The 25745-nt window shown below is 33.5% G+C and overlaps 1 protein-coding gene across 3 annotated transcripts in view; it reads left to right on the forward strand.

Annotated features, from left to right (window-relative positions):
- LOC142324174 (putative inorganic phosphate cotransporter) overlaps positions 1-25745 on the forward strand; it is an 87225-nt gene that overhangs the window by 12765 nt on the left and 48715 nt on the right. For all 3 annotated transcript variants that reach the window (XM_075364907.1, XM_075364908.1, XM_075364909.1), the window contains exons 2-3: positions 3237-3335; positions 14969-15108. In XM_075364907.1, coding sequence (XP_075221022.1) covers positions 3248-3335; positions 14969-15108 — 228 coding nt within the window. In that variant the 5' untranslated portion in view covers positions 3237-3247. The remainder of the gene's footprint in view (positions 1-3236; positions 3336-14968; positions 15109-25745) is intronic.

The raw sequence follows: 25745 nt of genomic DNA on the forward strand, positions 1-25745 counted from the left end.
ACTACGTAAAACCACCACCAAGATTATTCAAAAGTTAATTGTCTGATATTTCCAACCTATGGACAAAATTAGTTACATCTGCTGTTAAATTTTTCACTTGAAACATTTTTAAAATCATATCCACACATACGGGTACCAAAAGAAAAATTTGTAGCGTAATAAAAAGGTCTATATCGTCCAGCCTTAATAACTACCTAACTATTAGTCCCATACGGTTCATTTTATAACACGGTCAGCTCGTCGAAACGACTTTGATATTGCGACACTAGGTTGGCGGGTGAGAGGGCACAGCGCAAATCGGCCAAAATTGGTGCTCTCGCTCATTTCCATTCTATGTAGCTCACGATTTAGACGCGATAGCGCAATGATTCGTATGTTTATGTTGAGAATATGTCGAGATAGATAATATTTATGCGTAAAAAAATAATGTAAACAGGTAAAAAAGTATAAAAATTTAATACGTCACCCTCAACCCGCACAAAAGCCAGCCGGAAATATAAATTACGAATTCGAAAGGGGAGGTTATAGACCACGCTCAGGTACCCCAATATCCGGTGCCGAACGAGTTTTGGGAGCGTCGTAAAGTTGGCACGGCGCGCTCAGTATACTACGCCGACGGGGCGAGCACCTCCACCGTTGTTTATTATGCCTTACGTCTCTTTTTTTTTTCATATCGCAGACCGATATTAACAAAATTGTCGTCGAATATTAATCGAAATAAACATACAGAGCGATCAACTAAATTCGCCCTTCATTTTCCTTCCTACAATTTCCGGAACACTTAATTTCCCCGGGAAAACCGAAATCCGGGCGAAATCTTTCGCTGGCCGTAACTCGCTAACGAAGCTTTTTCGGGCCTGTGTTTATGAAACACTCTCTATGTTAATGGAAAATTATATATATATATGAATTGTACGTAAAATCTTGTGTAAATAAAATAATATTATCTGACCGCGACTCTTATAAATAATATATATATATTTGAGTTAACAGAAAGTTAAACCGTTTTACATTATATTATCTTAGTTAATGATTTAAGTAATTATACAGTGAAGATAACGATTTAATGTTTTCTTTAACAACCATTTTTGAAACCAGGTTAAATAAATCATAATAATTAACCTTAAGTAATATTTTGAGTGTATTTATTACGTATAATTTGTTAAAATTGTAATTTTACGTTATCAATGTAATTTCGAAAAATTATGTTGATTTTTAATTTTTAAATGCTTTGTTGACAAGGTTGCTCTTTAATAATTTTTAACATCCTTTTAAATTTTAAAGTCAAGCTATTCAAGGTCGATTAAATTTTATTTAAATGTCTCTATTATATCCATTTAAATTTTAAATATCTTTTTTAGATAGATTTCCTAAGAATGCTATTTATTGTAACGAGTACCATGATACGACTTCCGGAAAATTTCGACATATTTTCGCGTTTCACATTCCCCAGACCCCAAAACCATCGTCAGTTCAAAAGTTTATATATATAGAGTGTTTCTATAATGATGGGCTCGCTATACTTTTTCGGATTCTATTTGTAAAACTAAACAAAAAATATCCTTAGGAAAAATTACAATTTCTCCTTCGTTCTCCCTCTGTCCGCAATTTTGTTATTTATATATAAAAATTTATATGTGAAGTTCGGATAGAGGAATCACATTAATATTTGGTAAGCGTCTTGGTAATAAAGTTTAAAATTAGCAAAAAAAGGACTTATATACCTTCGAAAATGACAAAATAGCGGCCATGTTTATTTTTCAATCCGTTATATCTGCATAAATATTAGTTTTATAAAATTGTTAAAATATAAAGTGTTTTATTTTGAACAAAATGGAATTTTATTTTTGAAAATCGATTAACAAACAGTCGAGTTATGGCAGAAAATCGATGTTGTAATTATGTGTCTTGTTTTCATCTCCTTCATTTTACCTACAATTCGATGAAATATTAATTGTTTTTATTTATTGTTAATTCTAGTATACATCAAATTAAGCAATAATTTTCTCACAATAATTATGACACAAAATTACAACATTAATTTTTTGCCATAACTCAAACAGTCGAGTTATGGCAGAAAATCGATGTTGTAATTATGTGTCTTGTTTTCATCTCCTTCATTTTACCTACAATTCGATGAAATATTAATTGTTTTTATTTATTGTTAATTCTAGTATACATCAAATTAAGCAATAATTTTCTCACAATAATTATGACACAAAATTACAACATTAATTTTTTGCCATAACTCGACTGTTTGTTAACCGATTTTCAAAAATAAAATGTCATTTTGTTCAAAATAAAACACTTTATATTTAAAAAAATAACATAAATTTTCATATATATATATATATATATATATATATATATATATATACATATTCATATATATACACATAATTTTCATATATATACATATATGTATTTCAGTTTCTTGTGGACATGATAACTGGCGTAATTTTACGCCAATCACTTTCAAATTGTTCCTTAAAAATAACTCATCCAAAAATGTCGATCGAGTTTGTTAACAACCAAAATCAAACCATGGGGGTGGAAATGGGCGGGTCTTTTTCGAAAAGAAAATATCGCTATAACTTTGTTATTAAGTAAAATATCGAATTCGTTTAAAGTTTCTACTATTCTTTGAAAAAAGGCCTAATACTTATTTAAGTAAAGATTTTTGATATCACCAACCGTTGGTCCACGGGGTGGAAAAATCGGGTTTCGAAGACAAAAAAATCATACCTCTCTTAATAGGCACAGTTTAGAACCGATATAAGTGGTCGTTAGTCCTCTAAACATTGCCTAAAACTTTTTTCTGAAACAATTTTTGATATGCCAACCGTTACGGTAAGGGATGACCAGATTCTAAGAAGATGGGGCTTGTCGTATGCTAAACATGCAACCGTTGTCGTATTGAGTAAATTTAAAGTTTTTCTTAACTTTAAGATTGAAATCTTTTTTATCCCCTAATTAGCACCCTTCCGGCGTGCCGAGAGGGATATATGTTTTTAATATTTATATACTGTATTTTTTGTGATCGAAATTAAGGAGTAATGTTGACAGTTTCTTTAAAAACATTGCTTTCCGTTCCGGTAATCTTTTATCAACAAACAATTGTATAAAATATATTTTTTTTTAATATTCTAATAAATTTTTCAATAAACAAAGAAATAGAGGCCTCATATTTTTTTTAATGATTAATTTATAATTTACATTTTTTATTTATGTTGCAGGTTTTACCATAATGACTGAGAAAAAAACAATGGATTTAGAAAACTCAACAATTTCATCTACAACGAACCCGGTTACTGGATCTACAGTTCCCCTTGTCGGTAAGTAATTAAATACAGAGTGTTCCAAAGGTGACGTGACCGTATGGGAAAATAAGTAAGTTAAAACTGTTGTTGGAAGTGGCCTTCATTACGCGATTCAAATATTTTAATACGACGGTTTCATGCTCTTAAACATGTGTCCAGTGACGACTCGCGTATAGGCACTGTAAAACTGCAGCACCCCCTATTTCTTCCACTTGATATTATCCATAAAATTTAATATAATAGTCCTTTATTCTTTAATTATTTCTTTATACTTGTACAATATATAATCCATAAGGTTAATGTTAGTAGCAATCCCCGGTTTATGAAAAAGATACAAAAATATTTGCATGGAACTATGCGTTTCACAGTTCCAGCGGTGTGGTGTTTCGCTGTTGTACGCATACGTACATATGAAGCTGCACGCGAGGCTGCGAGGGAGAGAGAATAGTCACTCCCACAGTTCCGGGCGTGCTGGTAGAAGGTGTTTTTTTTTTTATTGTACGGGTGAACGGAACGTTCCTTGTTCGTTCCCTTTTCAATTTAGTCGGTGGAAGGAATATGAAAGGGGTTTAGTTGTTTTTTCAGTAGTGAGCACAAGAGGACAGAAAAAAAGGCTCTTTGATCGCCAAATCTGTCCGAAAACACGCCGGAAGGGCGAAAGGGAAGGTAATTAGTAAAAACTAATTTCTGTTTACGTAGAAATTTAAACTAAGGACCGTTGTACTCTAATGTTTTTAAGCGGACATTTTTATTAAGTTATCTAATAATAGTAAAAAATATTATCTGTTCTGACATTCTATTATTTATTCGGTTAAACAGAATACGGGTTTAAAGGACAATGTGCTTAAAAACCGTGTACCGTATTCTTAAATGTGATAAAGTGTAGAATTACATTATTATCCTGCTTCCAGCTATTCTATTTGATTCATTTTTTTTCGGTTCCTTTATTTTAGAGAATAATTTAACCATTGCCTTGAAAAGACCTAGAAAAAAATTCACTGGAGTAACAACCCGATTAATTATAGCTACGAGCCACCACTGCACTTGTTGTTAGGTTTAATTGAGGAATTGCAGCGACACATCGTTCAATTTCGGTCTGGAATTCGGGAAAAGTGTTAGGTGTGTTTTGTATGTGGGATCCTAAAGGTATCAGCATCCCAATCCCGTAGGGGAAGACACCCGCCTTGTGACGTTTCCGGTCGCCACCCCCTCCCACATTTTTGGCCCTGATGGGCTTTAACTGAAGAAATTCAGGTATGGAAACAAGAAGAAATCAGAAGGGGTTCACAACCCGTTCGAAATGACTTGCGCAAGAAAACACTGATCCTATGTTATTGGCTTTACGGGCTGTAGCATTGTCCTCCTGAAACCACGTGTACTCTATCCGGTCTGCAGGCATAGTGTTTAAAAATAGTCACACCGTATATAGGGCTCATTGTTCGCTCTACCGTGAGGGAATGTCATGAAGATTTGTCTACGCGACATCGCACACCAAACACCCGGTTTTTGTCTGTGCAGCTTATGTGAATTTTCCGTACACCAAATCGTTGAAATCTCTGCAATCAGGTATTCATCAAGGAGGAACCGTGCCTCGTCAGACCAAAACTAATCGTAGAATTCTTCCCCGTGTAGCGTTATAGATGACACGACATGATTACTCGCGAACAAAATTATTTCTGCACGGACACATCTTTAAACGTTTGTGCTATTCCGTCTGGACACTACCGTCGGAGAGACCAAACCGGCTAGATAGGCGTCGCACAGAATTCTTGGAACTAACAGATCAAACAGCTTGCACGTCGATCGATTTTTCTGTTAGCCCTTTTGGCTGTATCTGCCACATTTCCTGTTTTTGGAACTTCTCGTATAACCTCTTAATGGAGGACCTTTTGGTGCATCCCCGTCGTACGTTTCCATGAAGGATTCTGGGTGTAGGCATAACTGGCACATCTAATGTATTGGAAAACCACGAATATTTTTTTTCTGCTTTATGTAACCCGTTTTTCCTAAATTAAGGCTGCAACGAAAGAACAAAATATTCATTCATAAGTAGCGTGACGTTTTGAACACTGTATAATTTTTTCCATTACCTTTTAATTTTTTAATCTTTAATATAAACTGCTAGTTAATATTTACGGTAGATAAAGTTGTTCTTTTGTCTTTTACAAAGAATTCTATTTGTTCCGATTTACCTGAAGTCTGAAATTTTAATTTTTTCTAAGCGTTGTCAACATATTTCAAAGAATTATCGGTAGATTTGAAACGCTTTGTTTTGTTATTTTACCGGAAGAAAATGCGGGGATATTTTAAAAAAACATACAAGGCTTATTTAAAAAATATTATATCTGATTATTATAGTCTTAAACTTTAAATTATATATATATATATATATAATATTATTATATTAAGTCCTTGTACATTCATAACAAAACAAACTGAATCTCTGAAGGACGGAATCAGGACTAACAATAGAGCATTAAACAAAAAGAGAGAATTTAGCAGGAATAACTACCTTCATTTAAAAATCAAAAAATAACCTCATTTAAATGCCACGGGTTATAACAAGGTAGAAGAGTACGTTCCCCTTCCAGACAACAACAAATATGATGTCCCCGTACCCATCCCAGATACTGCAGTGAATGTGAATTTACTAACGCACTGCGCATGCTCTCGCCGTGCACTCATTTAGCCTACCGTTACATTATTGTTAAAATCTTTTGAAATAATAATTAAATTATTTGTTTATTTTTTGTAGGTTCTATTTTTTTTCTATTATTTTTTTCTCTCTTTTTTATATTTTATTATTTTTTGGAGAATTTTATTTTTCGCATCTTAAATCACAACAATATTTTAAAAACAAAAAAAATATTAATAAAATCAAAAATGTTATGTGAACAACACGTGACTTTCCTTGTACGCCTATTAAATTATATATACACGTTTTAAAAGTACACAAAATTTTATTTCATTAATAACTTGTGACTTTTTTTCATACTTTTACTTCCTTCTAAATCGATGAAAAATGTCGGTTTTCAAATTTCAACGGAAATATCCATTTTGACCATCCCTGACTCCATTTTGACTAGTTTCGGTGTCTATATGTACGTATGTATGTACATCGCATAACTCAAAAACGATTAGCCGTAGGATGTTAAAATTTTGGATTTAGGACTGTTGTAACATCTAGTTGTGCACCTCCGATTTTTATTGCGATCGACTGAACCGAAAGTGTCCAAAACAGCCCAAAATCAAACAATTTGTATTTTGGATTGTTTCTTAATTGCAGTAATAAGCCCTCATTGAGAGCTTTTCAACTATATATCATAAGCGGTACTTATTTTCATCGGTTCACAGTTACAGCCAAATAAAATTTTAATCGATGAAATATTTTGATCTTACAAGGCCATGATAACGGAGTTGGTGACGCTGGAGTACTGCGGCTGATGCAGGGAAACCCCTGGATCAGCCGCAATTAATTACTATCTGCCGCAAATTCGACGCTGTTAACTACTTGTGTCAACCATTTTAGCACAACTAAATTTTATTCAGAACGTGTGGCGTTGTAAAAAACTGTTGCCAACCGTCTCCAACAAAAATATTGTATGTCCTAAACGCATATCCTAACTCATAATTTTCGTTACTTTTAGGGGTACGGTGACTTACTGTACAATAGAAAAACTTAAAATAAAATTTTACGAAATCATTACGATATATTTGTTTCTATTTACAACTAACAGACCCGGTAATGTTTCGCTATTGGAAAATTTGATTATATATATAGATTAAATGAACACAATTGAAAGTTTGGTAAAACATTAACAAAATGAAAATTAATGAATTCACAAAAAAAAAATAACCTTCAGTTCTTCCTATTTTCCGCTTTCCCTTTCCCCTTTCTCCATCCCCATATTACCATTTCCTCTTTTCATCCATTTCACCCATTTCCCTGTTTCTTTTTTTATTTTTCAGTTTTCCTTATCCATTTTTCCGTTTTTCTTTTTTCTTTCTCCGTTTTTCCTCTTTTATTTTTTCCATTTTTCGCTTTTTCCCTATTTCATTTTTTATTTTTTCGCTTTCCCAAATTTTTCCCGCGAATAAATCGCTCCAGTAGTTTTTTTTAGTCTATATCGGACACATACAAACATTGCTTTTATATAGAAGAAGAAGAAAAAAGTCTGTATGTATATTTGTTTGTTTCGTAACATCTCGAGACCGGCGCCACGTATAGGGTCCATTTTTTGCAAAGGTATTTTTCCCATGTAACACATAATCGGAATATGAGCCAAATCGGACATAAATATAATTTTTCGAAATATCTCGACCCCAGCGCTACCTACCGGGTCCAAACTAATTCAAACCGCTCCGCGGACGTGCGCACAACAATTCATATTATTATATTGTAATTATTATGATATTGTAATTTTGTTTCATAATTATTGTGAGAAAATTATTACTTAATTTGATACATACTATAATTAATGTTTAATCGAATTGAACGTAAAGTGGAGGAAATGAAAACAGACACAAAATTACAATATCAATTGTTTGCCATAACTCGGCTATTTGTTATCCGATTTTAACAAAGAAAATGCAATTTTGTTAAAAATAAAAACCTTAATATTTTAGAAAATTAACAGAAATTATGAAAAAACTAATATTTACGTAGATATAAGGGATTGAAAAATAAACATGGTCGCCATTTTGTAATTTGCAAAAGTATTTAATTCCTGGTTTTTTGCTAATTTTAAAACTTTATTGCCAAGACGCTTATGAAATATTAATGTGATTCCTCTATCCGAACTTGAGATATAAATTTTTATATAAAAATAACAAAATGGTGGACAGTGGGAAAACGAAGGAGAAATCGCCATTTTTCCTAAGAATATTTTTTGTTTACTTTTACAAGTAGAATCCAAAATAGTATAACCAGCCCATCATTTTAGAAACACCCTTCTTCTATATATGAGCCAAATCGGACTATAAATACAATTTTCGAAATTTCTCAACCTCAGCGTCGCCTAGTGGGTCCAAAATAATTCAGAAACCTTGGCGGTCATGCGCACAATAACTCACCAAGGTTTTATCGCAGTCGGATAAATGGTATAGGAACGCGTACGGACAAACAAACAAACATTCATATATATATATATATATATATATATATATATGTAAAATGAATTACTGCGTAAATGATGAATTATTTAGTTTTAAGTATATATATAACATTTTTCTTACCATTTTTTTTTTTTGTTTCCAGCTAAATTTAAACGTATTGACTTCCCTTTTATACACGTACATACGTGCGCGCGTATAAATACACAAAACAATGCAAACTTTTTTTTTTTATGTTCAATTTCCAATTTTTTTACGTCACCCTTACATTTTATTGTTAATCGGTACAAAGAAGGACCTATAATTTTCTTTTATCTTGCTAAAATTCTTGAATTTTTATTTTCTGTTATTCCTTTATTTGAAATGATAATAGTATTAAAGAAAATAAAATGGTATAATAAACGAAGAAGAAGAAACGGATAAAGAAGGAAAAGGGTAAAGCAAAGTAACGCAAAGCGACACAAATTGTAGAATTATCCAGTAATTAGACACGTGTCGAATCTAGTTCTATTTGGTTCTTTCATAACTGTTTAACGCTTTAAAATATATTAAATTTTAGGTAGATATAGAGGAAAACTGTCTTCTTTAAGTTTTTATGATAGATTTTTATTACATTTTAAAATTTATAAAATGAACGTCAAGAATTTGTCGAAAATAAGTTGATGTATATTATTTTTATTCCATTATACAGCGTGTTCTTTAAAGTTGAGGCCAAATTCTAGGAAATGATTCTACTTAATATACTGAAGAAGAATGTCCGGTGAAATGGGTCCGTAAGCGCATATCTTCCTATATATATATATATATTTTCAAGATGAAATATATCTTAAAACCTTATCTAAAAATAAAAGGCTTAGTATTTTAGAAAATACATAAATGTTGATAAAACTAATATTTACTAATTATTTAATATTACTAATTATTTATATAAGGAATTGAAAAATAAACATGGCCGCCATTTTGTAATTTGCGAAGATATTTAATTCCTGATTTTTTGCTAATTTTAAAACTTTATTACAAAGACGCTTACCAAATATTAATGTGATTCCTCTATCCGAACTTGAGATATAAATTTTTATATAAAAATAACAAAATGGCGGACAGAGGGAGAACGAAGAAGAAATTGCCATTTTTCTTAGGGGTATTTTTTGTTGAGTTTTAGAAGTAGAATTCGAAAAAGTATAGCCAACCCATTATTTTAGAAACACTCTGTATATATATATATATATATGTGTGTGTGTACACACACACACACACACATACATATAACCTTTTGAGCTGACGGTTGTTTTTGGGGTCTAGGGGTTGTGAAACGCAAAGATACGTCGAAATTTTCCGGAAGTCGAATCATGGTGCCCATTATAATAGGTAACTCTTATGAAATCTACCTAAAATTAGAACGCATCGACACAATATCTGTTGTTTCCTTCAGGAACATCCTATTGTATAGTTTCTTCCGCTTAAACACGAGTTTTCGAATTATTTTTTAGAAGAAAGCTGTTTTGCCTGTAAATAACTCCCTGTTACTTAAGATATGCGATATTGTTTTCAACGTAGGAAATTATTTACTTATATAAATCTCATAAATAACATTCCTGAACGGTGTTTTAACAGTCATCGTGTTCTGAGACAGGTTTCTTTCCGTTTCTCTTTTTCCCGGAAGTCGCTTCAATTCAAGCGGTTCTTTGAAAACGCTTGAGACGGATTTTTGAGTAATAATTAAAACATCTGAAACCCGATCGGTTATTCAGTTACTTTGCAAAACGGAAGAAGAGGTCCGTTGTTTTCATTTTTTGAAAATAATTCCTCAATGATTTTGGGATTTAAAAGCTAATTTGTGAACGGACAATTTCTTTGTTATTCTGCCAGTGAATATATATATATAATGTTTTTTTGTTTGTCCCGTATGCGTTCCTATACCATTCATCCGATTTCGATGAAACTTTGGTGAGCTGTTATGGGCATCCCCGCGAAGGTTTCTAAATTAGTTTGGATTCGCTAGGTGGCGCTGGGATCGAAATAAATCGAAAAATTGTATTTATGGTCCGGTTTGCTCATATTCAGAATATATATTAGTTACGTGAAAATAAATATTTTTACAAAAAATGGATCCGCTAGGTGGCGCCGGTATGGATATATTTACAAAACAAATATGTAAAACAAATTGTTAGGGATGTAGGATGTAGAGGGTACACTGAAATGAAACGACTAGCACTAGATAGGGAATCTTGGAGAGCTGCATCAAACCAGTCAAATGACTGAAGACAAAAAAAAAATACGAACCAAACAAATATACAAACAGATTTTCTTCTTCTATATATATATAAGGTAATGTTTTTATGCGTGTCCGCTATAGACTAAAAAACTACTGGACCGATTTACGAGCGGGTTTTTGCAAAATTGTCTGCGTTGCCCGGAGAAGGTTTAAAGCTATAGAAATTCTCGATCTGACCAGTAGAAACAAAGTTACGGGTATTTTGAACCGACTACTGTGTTTAGAGAGTAGTTTGAATTAAATCTGGTAGGTAGCGCTCTTTTGACAATTGGATTTATTTATATTTACATTTATAAAGTGAAAGGTTAAATTTTGTGTAGTTCCGTAATCTTCATTTTGTTAATGTTTTATCAGACTTTCAATTGTGTTCATTTAATATATATACTCAAATCTAGCAATAGCGAAGCAATGTCGGGTCTACTTTTTAGCTATAAAAAAACAGCAATATTTTTTTATAACAGTAAAAAGTATATCGTAAAATTTTGCTATACCGACCCATTACTGTGTAAAGCAAGTCTGGCAATGAGAGAGGAATAACTCCAAACGAATCTATATAGGAAGCTTACTGCTAGGAATCTATATAGGAAGCTATATAGGTTGCTAGGTAAAGGAGATAGAAAGATATAATCCACCCTGTGTGGTGGAGGCTAACCACGCCTTGTATTAGGTGACGCTGCCAGCAGGAAAGGGAATTTCACTGAGACAAGTTAGGATAAAAACACAGAATGAGCATGACTGTTTTTTCTAAGCTCAGTTTTAAGAATCAGGGTTACTTAATAAAGGTATTTAAATGAGGGTATTTAATTTTTAAATGCTCTTTATAAATATTCACTTTTTTTGTTACTCCTTTTTAAACGAGGAAGTTTAAATTTTAAATACTCTTAAATATTCACTTTTTTCTGGCTCCTGTTTAAATGAATTTTTAACTACCGGTCTAACGCTCTTGTCAGTCAGTCTTCTGCCAGCCGTCAATGAGTTAACATGTGTTAATACAATGTTATTACAAGTTCAAATTCTACCCTACTTAAACGGCATTTTTATGTACGTCTATTAGTGTGTGTGTCACCCTTAGCTTAGCACCGGAATGTACCGATCAGTAGCGGAAAATCCCGATTCATTAGTACGTATCTCGTCGTGGTCAGGTGATTACTTGACATATATCGATATATATGCGAAATATATATTAATAATAATTTGTTTATATATGGGATTGTTTTTCTTCATAAAATCGATTATTTATGTCGACTCGGATTTCAGTTTCCTTTGTTTTTAATTGTAAAAATAAAAATTTTCCCTTTTTTTACTCTTTAAAAAAGATCACTTTTCTATTACTCTTATTAAATGAATTTGTCTAATGATCTATTGTTAGTAAGTCTTGTAATAATTATAAAATAAATTAATAAATTTTACTACCGTAATTCATTCATTCAATGTCGCAGCAGATCTTATAACAGCTATTTTCGATACAAATTAATCGATACTGATTATACTATCAATTATCCATTTAGAATTCTACATATGATTACATTTTTTTGTGTTGTAGTTACAATTAAACATACGTATAGGCAAAACACGTAGTTCACACGAAATGGTAAACAATAAACGTCAAGATTAGAAGAATTTTGAATTCTATATCTCCTACTTAGCGATTTATTGGTTTTGAAGCCAATTTCTCTTTTGTTATTGTGTCAAGGAAGGTTGGTTTCCTATTACGATAATTTGTTTCGAAAATTTAATTTAATTTATATTTAAGCTTCCAGCTCTCGTGGTGAGTGAATTTTGGATATTATTGATCTTGATGAAAATTTTGAAAGTGTACAATCTTTAAAAAATGCCTAAACCGGTCTAAACCAAATTTAATTGAGAAGATTTCCTGATATTTTTTCGCTTTTCCTTGGTCAACTTTCTTCGTTAAAAAAAAACAAAAAAAAAACATTTTTACACAAGAAGTAATCAATTTTGGACACCCAATAATCCAATTTCGAGACACCTCCCGCCAGGGGAACCCGCCCGGAAGGCCTAGCTGCGGAAACGTGTCGTTGGTACGCCCTGCTGCTAGTATTATAATAAAATTAATTTATGATATAAAATAATAAATATTATTAATAATTTACTTGAACCAGTAAAACAGAGATTTAGAATAATTAAACCTAACCAAGTTATATTAAACTACAGCGGTAATTAATCTACACTCAGACGAGTCAGTTTTTCTTCAGCAGCCATTGTTCGTGTTAGTGAATGGGTACTTTTCTGATTTCTATTTTTCAAATAATAATGGAACGCGTAGAACAGCAATATTGCATAAAATTATACCAAAAGTTTGCTAATACCGTAAGCAAAACGCAAATTAAGCCGGTTTCCTGATGAATAGCCTAAAAAGTGGGATGCGAACACGCACGAGATAAAATTTGCAAAAATATCAAATTTTAATTTCACATAATCTTACATATCACCATCAAATCCATTTTGAGATACCGTCCTTAAATTACTTATTACCTTTTAGGGCGTTTAATTTAAAAGTGGTGTTTTAAATTTTTTTTACATATTTTTTATTTCTTTATGCGATTGTTTATCTTCATAAAATAATGAACTATAACCAAAAAGTAGGCACCGTAATGTACCGATCACTAGCGGAAAATCCCGATTCGTTAATATAAATTTCTAGAGTTAAATTTCTAATTTAACTTTCGTTATTGGTTTGCTTGGCATTTCTCCCGCCATCACCCCATTCGGTCGTCCTAAAGCATAAGACCGAATATTTCTGCCACAAACGGCTACTGAGCTTCGAAACAGTTTAGCGACCAGTGTCCTAAATAGCTTTTACAGCTTACCTAACAGCGCGGTGCCATACACCACCGGCTTACGTGACCCAACCGCTCGCTTGTCTTATATTTACTAAAATGGGTAGGCGTATCTAGTCAACTACTAAAAATATATGACATCCATAAATTAAAATTTATTTCGTCGAAACAGCAATTCGCTGCCACTCATAAGTCACCGAATTCCAGCAAGTGCCTATCCACCATGTTAAAGCGCTTGGAGCCTTAATTAACTGGTGGTCAGCCATATATCTCGAAGTTAGTTTCCCACACCAGTGCGTTAGGAAACTTTCCCTTAAGTAAACTACTGATGTCACTTGAACGTAGCAGCGGGATAAAGGAATTCCCACGCAGTTCGACAATGCGGCTCTCGCCAAATATGACTCGCCGCTTATGCGAGGTCAATTTTACCCTTGACTTCTAAGTTCCAGTGCGGCCCGGTCTGTGAACCCCCCCAAGAGCAGGCAGTCAAACATCAGGTGTTAATTTGACCTCCCCGCAGACGCACAGCTCATCAGCTGCCAGGCGAAACCGAGACAGATATTGGTTCAAATTAAACGGTTGGTGAGCACCTGGGCATCCTTGCCCTTAAAAACGAGCTTAAAAACGAGCTTGAGACATACCATCCTCTCAGATCCTGTATAAATTTATACAAGAATCTTCCCTTAGTCATGGTGTGCCATTCCAGCTGCCATGCATCCATCGCCAGGCTCTGTAGACTCTTCCGCAGGCGGGAGATGGGCGACTGAACGAAATTTAAAACCGCTGTACTGCGATCACCGTTCCGCTGCGGTACAGGCCCGGCTCGAAACTGCATTCCAAATACCTCGGCCTCTTCGCGATCTTCACATCGCTGCTGGAACTTTCACCACTACATCGATTGGGAGAGCCTTTCCCAATACAGTGGTAGCCTCGTAGGAGGTTGTTTTAAAAACACCAGGGAATACAATTAAGGCTCTGCGCTGGACACTCCTTCAATTTTGAATAAGCGTGCAATTTCTTTCCAACCTATGCGCCCAAACGGACGCCGCGTAAGAGGTCATATCTTCAAAGACACTTCGTTAGACCATGTACAAATGACGGCCCGACAGCCCGTAATCCTTTCGAGCAATCCTGCTAAGCTTGTGCATCACAGAGACGGCGTCCGCCGCTACTTGCCTAATTTGGTTGCTAAACAGCAACTTCTCATCAAACAAAACACCTAGATACTTATGAACTCCAACTCGACTGATTACACAGCCTTTATACTTAATGTGGGGGTTACGACTGTACGATAATTTGTCTGCACACTTGAGAAGCTTAAACTTCGTCTTGGGCACAGAAATCTTTAAATTATGAATGTCCATTCATTCAATGATATAACAATAACGTAAAATTATTAAAAATAACATATCGTGATTTGTTGTTTGATAAAAATTAAGAATTGTTTTTTTTTTGTACAGAAAGAGGATCTGGTGGTGTACGTAAAGTGCAAGCGTTACTTTTATTTTTATGCTTCTTTACTGCTTACTTTCTTCGTACAAATCTTTCTGTTGGAATAGTTGCAATGACTAATCGAAATAGCACAAATTCAAATTTTGAGGTATGTAAATATTTACAATAAATATGTTTAATTTGTTTATATTATTTGAAAAATTTACACAAACGATCCGCTGAATTTAATTTACATGGCATTAACAATCTTAATTACATGTACCGAGATAAGGTTTGCATAAAATAAATAGGATATTGATTTTTGAAGCGATACAAAAAAATACATCAGATTATTTCTGTTTTAAAAAAGTTTTAATGAGTACCGAATTTTATACGAAATCTATTCAACAAGTAACCGAACATTTATAATTACCCACCAACGGAGATATTTAGTGACGTGCGGTTGGCAGCATTGGATTCCGCATAACCTCCTTTGTAACTACATGTTCTTGGATTGTTGATATCTAGTGTAATTTTCCTGTTATTGTTATTTGAGCGGAAAGTGTTTAAGTTTTAGTAGAGATTTTCGGGAACAAAGATACGAGGTAAAAGTTTATGTGAAACTGGGGAAAATGTCAACAGAAACGTTTCAACTTTTGAAATAAGTTTATAAAAATGATGATCTGGGTGTTCCGCAATGTTACCGATCATTTTCACGATTTAAAAGCGGTCATCAATCGATTGAAGATGACTTTCTACAGAGAAGGCCTTCGAATTCAACTTATAAAGTTCAGAAAATCAACGATCTAGTGTTTGCAAATCCCCGATTGAATATTAGAAAACTTTCAGAGAGTAGCGGCTCGCGTATAGGCACTGTGGAACTACAGCACCCCTATTTTTACTTGATATTATCGATAAAATTAAATAAAACGAGTCCTTTTTTCTTTAATTCTTTCTTTGGATTTGTACAATATATAATCCTTAACCTTAATGTCAGTAGCCATCTCCCAGTTTATAAAAAAAATATAAAAATCTGTCTATGGAACTGTGCGTTTCACGGTTCCAGCGACGTGGTGTGCAGCTGTTGTGACCATGCACATATAGGAAGCTGCACGCGAGACTGCGAGAAGACAGTTGTTCCCGCAGTGCTGACCCTGGCGTGCTGGTAGAAGGTAATTTTCTTTTTACTCCGCGTGTCTATGGAACGTTCCTTGTTCGTTCCCTATTCTAGTATAGTCGGTGGAAGGAATATGAAAGCGGTTTAGTTGTTTTTTCACTAGTAATCAGAAGATGGCGTAAAGTAAGGACTGTTTTATCGCCAAATCTGTTCAAAAACAGACTGGAATGGCGAAACAGAAGGTAATTAGTAAAAACTAATTATGTATTTCTTTCTGCGTACATTTTTTTTTGTCTTCAATCATTTGAATGGTTTGATACAGCTCTCCAAGATTCCCAATCTAGATATAGTTGTTTCACTTCGATATGCCCCGTACATCTCACATCCCTAACAATTTCTTTTACATATTCCAAACGTTGCCTGCCTGCACAATTTTTCCCTTCTACCTGTCCCTCCAATATTAAAGCGACTATTCCAGGAAGCCTTAATGTGTGGCCTATAAGTCTGTCTCTTCTTTTAACTATATTTTTCCAAATGCTTCTTTCTTCGTCGATTTGCCGCAACACCTCTTCATTTGTTACTTTATCCACCCGTCTGACTTTTAACATTCTCCTATAGCACCGCATTTCAAAAGCTTCTAATCTTTTCTTCTCAGGTACTCCGATCGTACAAATTTCACTTTTATATAAAGCTACTCTCCAAACATATACTTTCAAAAATCTTTTCCTGACGTTTAAATTAATTTTTAATGTAAACAAATTATATTCCTGACTGAAGGCTCGTTTCACCTGTGCTATTCGGGATTTTATATCGCTCCTGCTTCGTCCATCTTTAGTAATCGTTTACTACCATCTACCTCCATAATCTTTTCTCTTCCTGTTTTCACATTCAGTGGTCCATCTTCATTATTTCTGCTACATTTCAGTACTTTCGTTTTGTTCTTGTTTATTTTCACGCGGTAGTTCTTGCGTAGGACTTCATCCACGCCGTCGATTTTTTCTTCTAAATCCTTTTTACTCTCGGCTAGAATTACTATATTGTCAGCAAATAGTAGCATCGTTATCTTTTCAGCTTGTTATTCCGGATGTAAATTGTTCTTTAACATCATTAACTGCCAGTTCTATGTAAAGATAAAAAAGTAACGGGGATAGGGGACATCCTTGTCGGACTCCCTTTCTTATTACGGCTTCTTTCTTATGTTCTTCAATTATTACTGTTGCTGTTTGGTTCCTGTACATGTTAGCAATCGTTTTTCTATCTCCGTATTTGAACCCTAATTTTTTAAAAATGCTGAAAATTTTATTTCAGTGTACGTTATCGAATACCTTTTTGTAGGTGTATAAATGACAAGTATGTCGGTTTGTTTTTCTTTAAACTGCCTTCAAATATTAATCTCAGGGCTAAAATTGTCCGTTGTCCCTTGTCCGTATACCTTTTCTGAAACCAAATCCGTTTTCTGCTAACACTTCTTCCATTTTACTCTCAATTCTTCGGTACAGAATTCTAGTTATGATTTTTTATGCACGGCTAGTTAAGGTAATTGTTCTGTATTCTTCAGATTTATCTGCTCCTGCTTTCTTTGGTATCGTGACTATAACACTCTTTTTGTAGTCTGACGGAATTTCCCATTTTTGATAAATATTACACACCAGTTTGTATAATCTATGTGTCGCTTCCTTTCCTGCACTGCGCAGTAATTCTGCAGGTATCGCGTCTATCCCAGGAGCCTTTCTGCCATTCAAATCTTTTAATGCTCTCTTAAATTCAGATCTCAGTATTGTTTTTCGCTTTTCATCCTCTTCGACTTCCTCTTCTTCCTCTATAACATCATCTTCTAATTCATTTCTTCCGTATAACTGTTCAATATATTCCACCTACCTTTCGACTTTGCCTTTCGTATTATAAATCGGTTTACCATCTTTGTTTAACACATTATTAGATTGTGTTTCTTTGTACACAAAAATTTAAATTAAGCACCGTTGGACTATAATGTTTTTAAGCGGACATTTTATTAAGTTATTAAAAAATACTATCTGTATTGACATTTTATTATTTATTCGGTTAAACCGTGTACCGGATTCTTGAATGTGATAAAGTGTACAATTAGATTATTATCGTGCTTCCAGCTGCTCCATTTCATTCATTTTTTAGGCTCTTTTATTTTACAGAAAACATTAATCGTGGCGTTAAAAAGGCCCCGAAAAAATGTTTTCTAAAACTGCACCCTTACTAATGCCGCCACAATTTGCAGAAGAGGTTAGCATTTCAATCGGATAATGCCGTGATATTTTAACTAAAAAATTAAACGTACATCGAGCTGCAACAAATTTTGTTCTTCGTTTGATGACCGAATAGTAGAATGAACATCGATTGGACGTTTGTCGGCTACTTGAACAAACCGATGACGATAAAACATTCACGCAAAAGATCATAATGGGAGGTGAAAGCCGTATTTACGGGTACAACATCGAGACAAAAGTTCAAACATCACAACGGGTCGGCAAAAGATTTCCATGTTCAAAGAAAGATCGGTCTCGATCCGATGTCAATTTGATACTACTTTTTTTTTCGGTTTTAATGATTTTTTTTCAATTCTTGCCTCGAATTGAAACGGTAAACCGTGTCTACTTTCAAGGCATTTTTCAACGGTTACGTGAAAAATCTGCAAAAAGACACCAAAGTTTTGTCAAGGCAACTCTTGGTTCCTTCACCGCGATGATGCGCCCGCACACTCGACTCAATTTTGTACCGAAAATGAGATGACTGTCTCTGTCTTCTCTCAGCCTCCCTGGCTTTATTCGATTTTTTTTATTTTTGAAATTAAAATCAGTGATGAAAGGACGCCATTTTGAAATTCTTGATTTTAAAGCGTATTCGTCAAGGAACTTAGACTATTTCAAATGAAGCCATCCAGAATTATTTCGCCAAGCGGATACAAGTGTGTGAATAGAGGAGGGGAGTAGGTTAAAGGGGACAAGATCCAATAATCTGTAAAATTAATAATAACAATTAAAAAATACAATTTCGTTGTTTTCTATACAAACATCGTATTTAGGTACAAATTAACCTTTTATTTTGATGATATTCAAGATTTTGAGAATTCTCTTTTTTATGACTAAATAAGTAAGTAAAAATAACTCGATTTTTCTTTTACAATATTTCATTTGATAGTTTTTACTTCCTTGTACAAAATAAAGGAAGTATTGAAATCGCGAAAAATTTCGGTTTTCATATTCAACGAAAATCCGTGAATCCAATTCTACTAGCTTCCGCGTGACGTCTGTAAGTACTTATGTATCTCACATAACTCAACAACGATTAGAATGTTAAAATTTTGGATTTAAGACTGTTGTAACATCTAGTTGTGCATCTCCCCTTTTGACTGCAATCGACTGAATCAAAAGTGTCCAAAAAAGCCCAAAATCCAAACTTAACTGGAGTAATAAGCCCTCATCGAGAGCTTTTCAACGATATCATAAGTGGTAATTTTTTTTCATCGGTTCTAGAGTTATAGCCAAATCAATTTTAATTAATGAAATATTTGGATCTTACAAGGGAAAGACACATCTGTTCGAGTTTGATTTTATCCCCTTTTTTTAATTTAAATATATTGATTTATTAACCTGTAATTGTAAAAAAAGTTTTACGATAAACAATAATTCAATAATAACAACAAAGAAAATAAAATAAGTTAAAATATCAAAAGTTATTAATGAAATAAAATTTGATGTGCGTTTAAAAATGTGTATATATAATTTAATAGACATTATTACATATGTGTATATGTAATATAAATAAAAATGTAAATGTTCGTTTGTTCAAAATCTTACATCTCCGAAAGTCCTTCACCGATCGCTTTGAAATTTTGAGACAACGTTGCATTCGAATACGCGCGTGTTTTTATGTACCTAAGATGTGACACCTGTGACAGGTAAAAACAGCGCTATCTGTTGGACGTAAAAGCAACACACGCTGTACTAAATATTTTACGATTCCATTTCACCGTTTCCGCTATGTGTGTGCGCTATAGACTAAAGAACTACTGGACCGATTTACCAGCGGATATAGAAGGTGAAAGTGAAAAGGGAAAGATGGAGAAAGGGAAAATAGAAAAAACGGAAAAAGGAAATGTAAACGGGAAAGCAGCAAGGGAAAGAGAAAATAATGAAAATCAATTGGGGGAAGGAAGGGTGGAAAGCAGGAAAGCGAGAAATGTGGAAAGGGAATATCGTAAAATTAAAATGGCAGAAGGAAAACGGGTAAAAGGAAGACGAGAAAAAAGGAAAATGGGAAAGGAAAACGGAAAAGAGGAAAGGGTGAAAGGGTAAAAGGGTAAAGTTAAATTCTGTGAAGTTCCATAATGTTCAGTGTTTTATCAAACTTCCAATTGCCTTCATTTAATTTGAATATATATATATACACTCAAATGTAGTAATTGCGAAGCTTTGCCGGGTCTGCTAGTATGTTCTAGATTTGATTAAGCATCTGATTAGTTAATATTAATTGAAAATTATAATTTAACATCGTATTATGTTTGGATTTTCTAGTTTAATTTTATTTAATTATTCTGGAATTTATACACTGAGGCATGCATGCCCGATGTTTAATGAATTGGAAAAAATTCTTATCTTTTATTTCAATACTCTTCTGATTTTGTCTCCCTAAGTCGGAGTTGATCGTTTTTTGTCGCCTATCACTTAATCGTTCTGTTTTAATATAATTCTTTCGATCTTAATTTGTGTACACGTTCTCTAATTTTAAAATTTTCTCTCTCTTTATATTAATCATCCTCTATTAATATTTTTATTCTTTCTTTGGTTTTAACATTTTCTTCCCCTTTTTTCAGATATATTTATTCATGTTATCTTTCTCTTTGCTGTATTATTGTTTCTTTTTCATTTTTGATTATTCACCAAATAATCAAATAATATTTTACAGTGTAAGGTCGAAATTAACATTTGTACGCAGTATACAGGAGTTCAGTAAACGGAATAGTTTAATTTATACGACACACCAGAAATAATACTCATCTAGTAATACGAGTAATAAAGGGGCTTTTACTCTATCCTAATATTTCATGAATTAATATTTGATGTAAAAAAACTAACATTTCACCGATCGTGTAACTGTCCACTTTATTACAGAATTGGAGGATCGTATCTCACTTTCGAATGGAGTGCAGCAAAAAAATTGTATATGTAATTTAATAGGCGTACAAGGAAGTCATGTGGTGTCCACGTGACATTTTTTAAATTTAAACTAGTTTCATGAATTTATTTTCATATTAATTTATATAATATATATTTTATCTTGTAAATTTAAAACGCTGTTTTAGGGTTCTAAATTTGAAAGAGAAAAGTGTTAAAAAATTAAACTGTTATATTTAAACGTAGTAATTTTCAATTAAAGATATCTTTAGTTAATTAATTAATAATTTCTGTTCTTACGTTAACCCTTGTAGTTTTGGAATATGTAATATATTTAGAAGAGTACTCGAAGTTCAACGATATACTATTTATTTTTCATTTTATAACTTAATCTTATCGCATAAGTTATCATTTAGCTTAACATTCATACAGACTATAAAGATAATTTCGGTATACGTGACAGATTGTTATATAATAACAAAAATTAAATTCATTATTATATAATTATATTTCAAAGATAGAATTATTAAAAAAAGTGCCAGTCAGTACACAACTTTTCAAACTTTCTGAAGAAATCTCCCCCCCGAATAATAATTTATTACCATCAATAACTCATAATAGTGTTTAAAAAATCCGCAACCATTTTCATTGACGACGTGAATTTATTAACAAAAAAATCCCTTTCGGTACGCCAGTGGAGGTAGATTTTACCGTTAGGGGATAAAAAAGATTTCCACGTTAAAGCTAAGAAAAACTTCAAATTTACTCGATACTACAACGGTTGCACGTTTAGCATACGACAAGCCCGATCTGCTTACAATTCTTACAACATTTTGATCATCCCTTGCCGTAAGGGTTGATCATATCAAAACTTGTTTCACACAAAAATTTTAGATAATGTTTAGAGGACTAACGACCACTTTAAACCGATTCGATATTATACCTATTAAGGAAGGTATGATTTTTTTTTCTCGAAACCCTATGTTTTCCACCCCGTGGGTCAACGGTTGGTGATATCAAAAGACTTTCTTAGATACGTTTTAGGCCCTTATCAATAGAATACTAGAAACTTTAAACGAATTCGATATTTTCTTAATAAGAAAGTTATAGCGATATTTTGTTTTTGTCGAAAAAGACCCCCATTTCCATCCCCGTGGTGCGATTTGGTCCAATAACGAACTAGACCGAGATATTGGGTCGTTATATTTTATGTATCAATTTGAAAATGATTGGCACAAAATTACGGCATTTATCGTTTCCACAAGAAATTGAGATATATATAAACTTTTGAACTGACGATGGTTTTGGAGTCTGGAGGATATGAAACGGGAAGATATATCTAAATTTCCCAGAAGTCGAATCACGGTACACATTAAGCTTTCTTATGAAATTTAACTATAAGATCCTGTTTATATAAATGTAATAATATAATAATTTCCACCTCTTTATAAAGAAACTGTTCCAAAAAAAGCTGACCACACAATTGTAGGTCTTTCCGGTCACGCGGCTAAAAACGCATTCCGGAAAAGTCCTACAACTGTGGGTCATTTATGATGCACGGCTTAACATACACACACACACACACACACACGCACGCACGCACGCACGCACGTCTGAATAACATATTTACCATTATATTTAAATATAATAATATTTTTTTATTTAATTCAAAGAATCTAACAAAAGGGCGCGCGCGCATACCGTTTTTAATTCGTGCGGGTGTGGCGCTACTAGCAGCGACGGTCGGCACTAACTAAACTGATGTAATTTCACAACTTACATACAATAAATTTCACTTGAACGGTGGGCAGACTGGTATAATCCCGAGGCTTAACGCACCAGGTACCGAATTGACCGAACGAACGAATACGTGACCCGGTCAGATCGGGATACTTTTTACACTTTAAATATTATTGATTTATATAATTCCATCGCTCACCTGTGACTTCACAATATAGCAAACGATTATAATAACATTTTTTAGGGTGGACGTGTGATTTTGTAAAAAACCTTTTTTTGTTATAAATATTGTTATTTTTTATTATGTTATTATTTATTGTTGGTTTTTTTATCAGTGGTTAATAATTATTAATAAATCAATGTATTTAAATTAAATCAAAAAAGTTAAAAGTATGATTCGAACCGATGAGTCTTCCCCGTGTAAGATCCAAATATTTTATTAATTAAAATTTCATTTGGCTGTAACTCTGGAACCAATGAGAATAAGTACCACTTACGATATATTGTTGAAAAGCTGTCAATGAGGGGTTATACTGCAGTTAAAAAAGATCAAAATCGAAATTGTTGTGGATTTTGGGCTTTTTTTGGACACTTTTGATCCAGTCGAGTGCAGTTATAAGGGGAAATGCATAACTAAATGTTACAACAGTTCTATATCCCAAATTTCAACATTCTACGCTAATCATTTTTTAGTAGTGCGAGATATTCCTGGCGAATTTTCCTTGTACGAAGTACAAGGAAATAAAAATTATCATAGATATAATAACACGCCGGTAATAATTATAATAAAAAATATATATATATATTGAAGAAACCAATAATTTTATAGAAAATAATAAATGTAAAAAAAATTTAGGATGTGACAAACAAAATTGGAAAAAAACAATTATCTACAACATTAAAAACTGCAAATTCATCTTCAAGCAGTGGCAGCTCGGGTATAGGCACTGTGGAAATGCAGCACCCTGTAGTTCCACTTAATATAATGGAAATAATGTTATCAATAACATTTAATATAATGAATCCTTTTTTCTTTATATTTGTATAATATATAATCCTTAAGGTTAATGCCAGTAGCCATCCCCCAGTTTATGAAAAAAATACAAAAATCTTTGTATGGAACTGTTGGCTTCACAGTTCTAGCGGTATGGTGTTTGGTTGTTGTGCGCATGCGCACATTGGAAGCTTCATTGTTGGCTGGTTGTCGCTCCCGCAGTGCCCATCCTGGCGTGCTGGTGGAAAGTAGGTTTTTGTTTACTCCTTGTGTGTATGGAACGTTCCTTGTTCGTTCCCTTTTCTAGTTTCGTCGGTGGAAGAAATATGAAAGCGATTTACTTGTTTTTTCAGTACTGATTGAAGATGGCAGAAAGAAAGGGCTCTTTGATCGCCAAATCTGTCCAAAAAACACGCTGGAAGGGCGAAAGAGAAAATAATTGGTAAAAACTAATTACGTATTTGTTTCTGTGTACATAGAAATTTAAATTAAGCACCCACCATTGGACTATAGTGTCTTTAAGCGGTCATTTTATTAAGTTATCTAATAATAGTAAAAAATATCTGTATTGATAATTCATTATTTATTCGGTTAAACCGAATACGGTTTACCGTGTACCATATTCCTGAATGTGATAAAGTGTAGAATTAGATTATTATCCTCTTTCCAGCTATTCTATTTGATTCATTTTTTTCGGTTCTTCTATTTTACAGAAAACTTTAACCATGGCCTTGAAAAGTCCTAGAAAAAACGTTTCTGGAGCAGCACCACCACTAATTTTATCCACGACCGCCACTGCTACCTGTATTCCAGAAACGATTAAATAAATGACATATAGTGGATTTGATTTGGGAAAAGCATTTAAAAAATCTTCTTGACATTTCGCGTACCGTTTTCGATTAACAGTATCTCACAACAATAAAGACGTATTGCTCTTGCGTAAAAGACAATGCTGTTTGGACTAAATAATCTGCTTGATGCCACGTCCACTGTTGACCGGTGGCGTGATCTAGCGGTGCTACCATACACTATTCTGTCACACAAAAAATTACACTAATTTAAATATCTTTTACATTCAATTTTATTCCTTTTTTCCTGTTTAGCCTACGGGAATTACCATTCAGGTATTACTTCAGAGGGTGATGTGTATGAGTGTAGATGAAGTGTAGCCTAGTACATTCTCACTTCGACCATTCCTGAGATGTGTGGTTAATTGAAACCCAACCACCAAACAACACCGGTATCCACGATGTAATATTCAGATCTATATAAAAGTAACTGCCTTTACTAGGATTTGAACCTTAGAACACTCGACTTCAAATTCACCTGATTTGGGAAGACGCGTTCACCACTAGACAACCAGCCAACAGCGAAGCTTGTTTTTTTTTTATTTATACTTTGAAGTATAATTTACTGAAACAATTTATCACAAAAAGATAGCCTAATTTTAAATATATATTGTAAAAAAGCTTCTAACATTCCACGCTCCGACTCGTAGAATGTTATTTTTTAATTTTCTGGTGACCCCCTCCTTAGTAGTCCCCACCCGGAGATCCGAACGGGGGACTATTTTACCTCCGGAATATTTTACCAAGGAAGGCGCCTCCATTATTGCTATGTGAAAATGCAGAGAGCCACATTTTCTTTGAAAAAAAGCAGCTTTAGTTTTCCATTGCTTTCAGCTGCGCAGTACTCAGAGGACTGAGTGATGTTGATACGGCCGTTTAAGTCGTCCTTAACAACTACAGAAAGTACTGCTGCCCTCTTTCAGGAATCATTCCTTAGTCTGGCTCTCAAACAGATACCTC

This window comes from Lycorma delicatula, chromosome 4 (genome assembly GCF_047948215.1).
Source record: "Lycorma delicatula isolate Av1 chromosome 4, ASM4794821v1, whole genome shotgun sequence".
In the NCBI taxonomy this organism is placed as follows: Eukaryota; Metazoa; Arthropoda; class Insecta; order Hemiptera; family Fulgoridae; genus Lycorma; species Lycorma delicatula.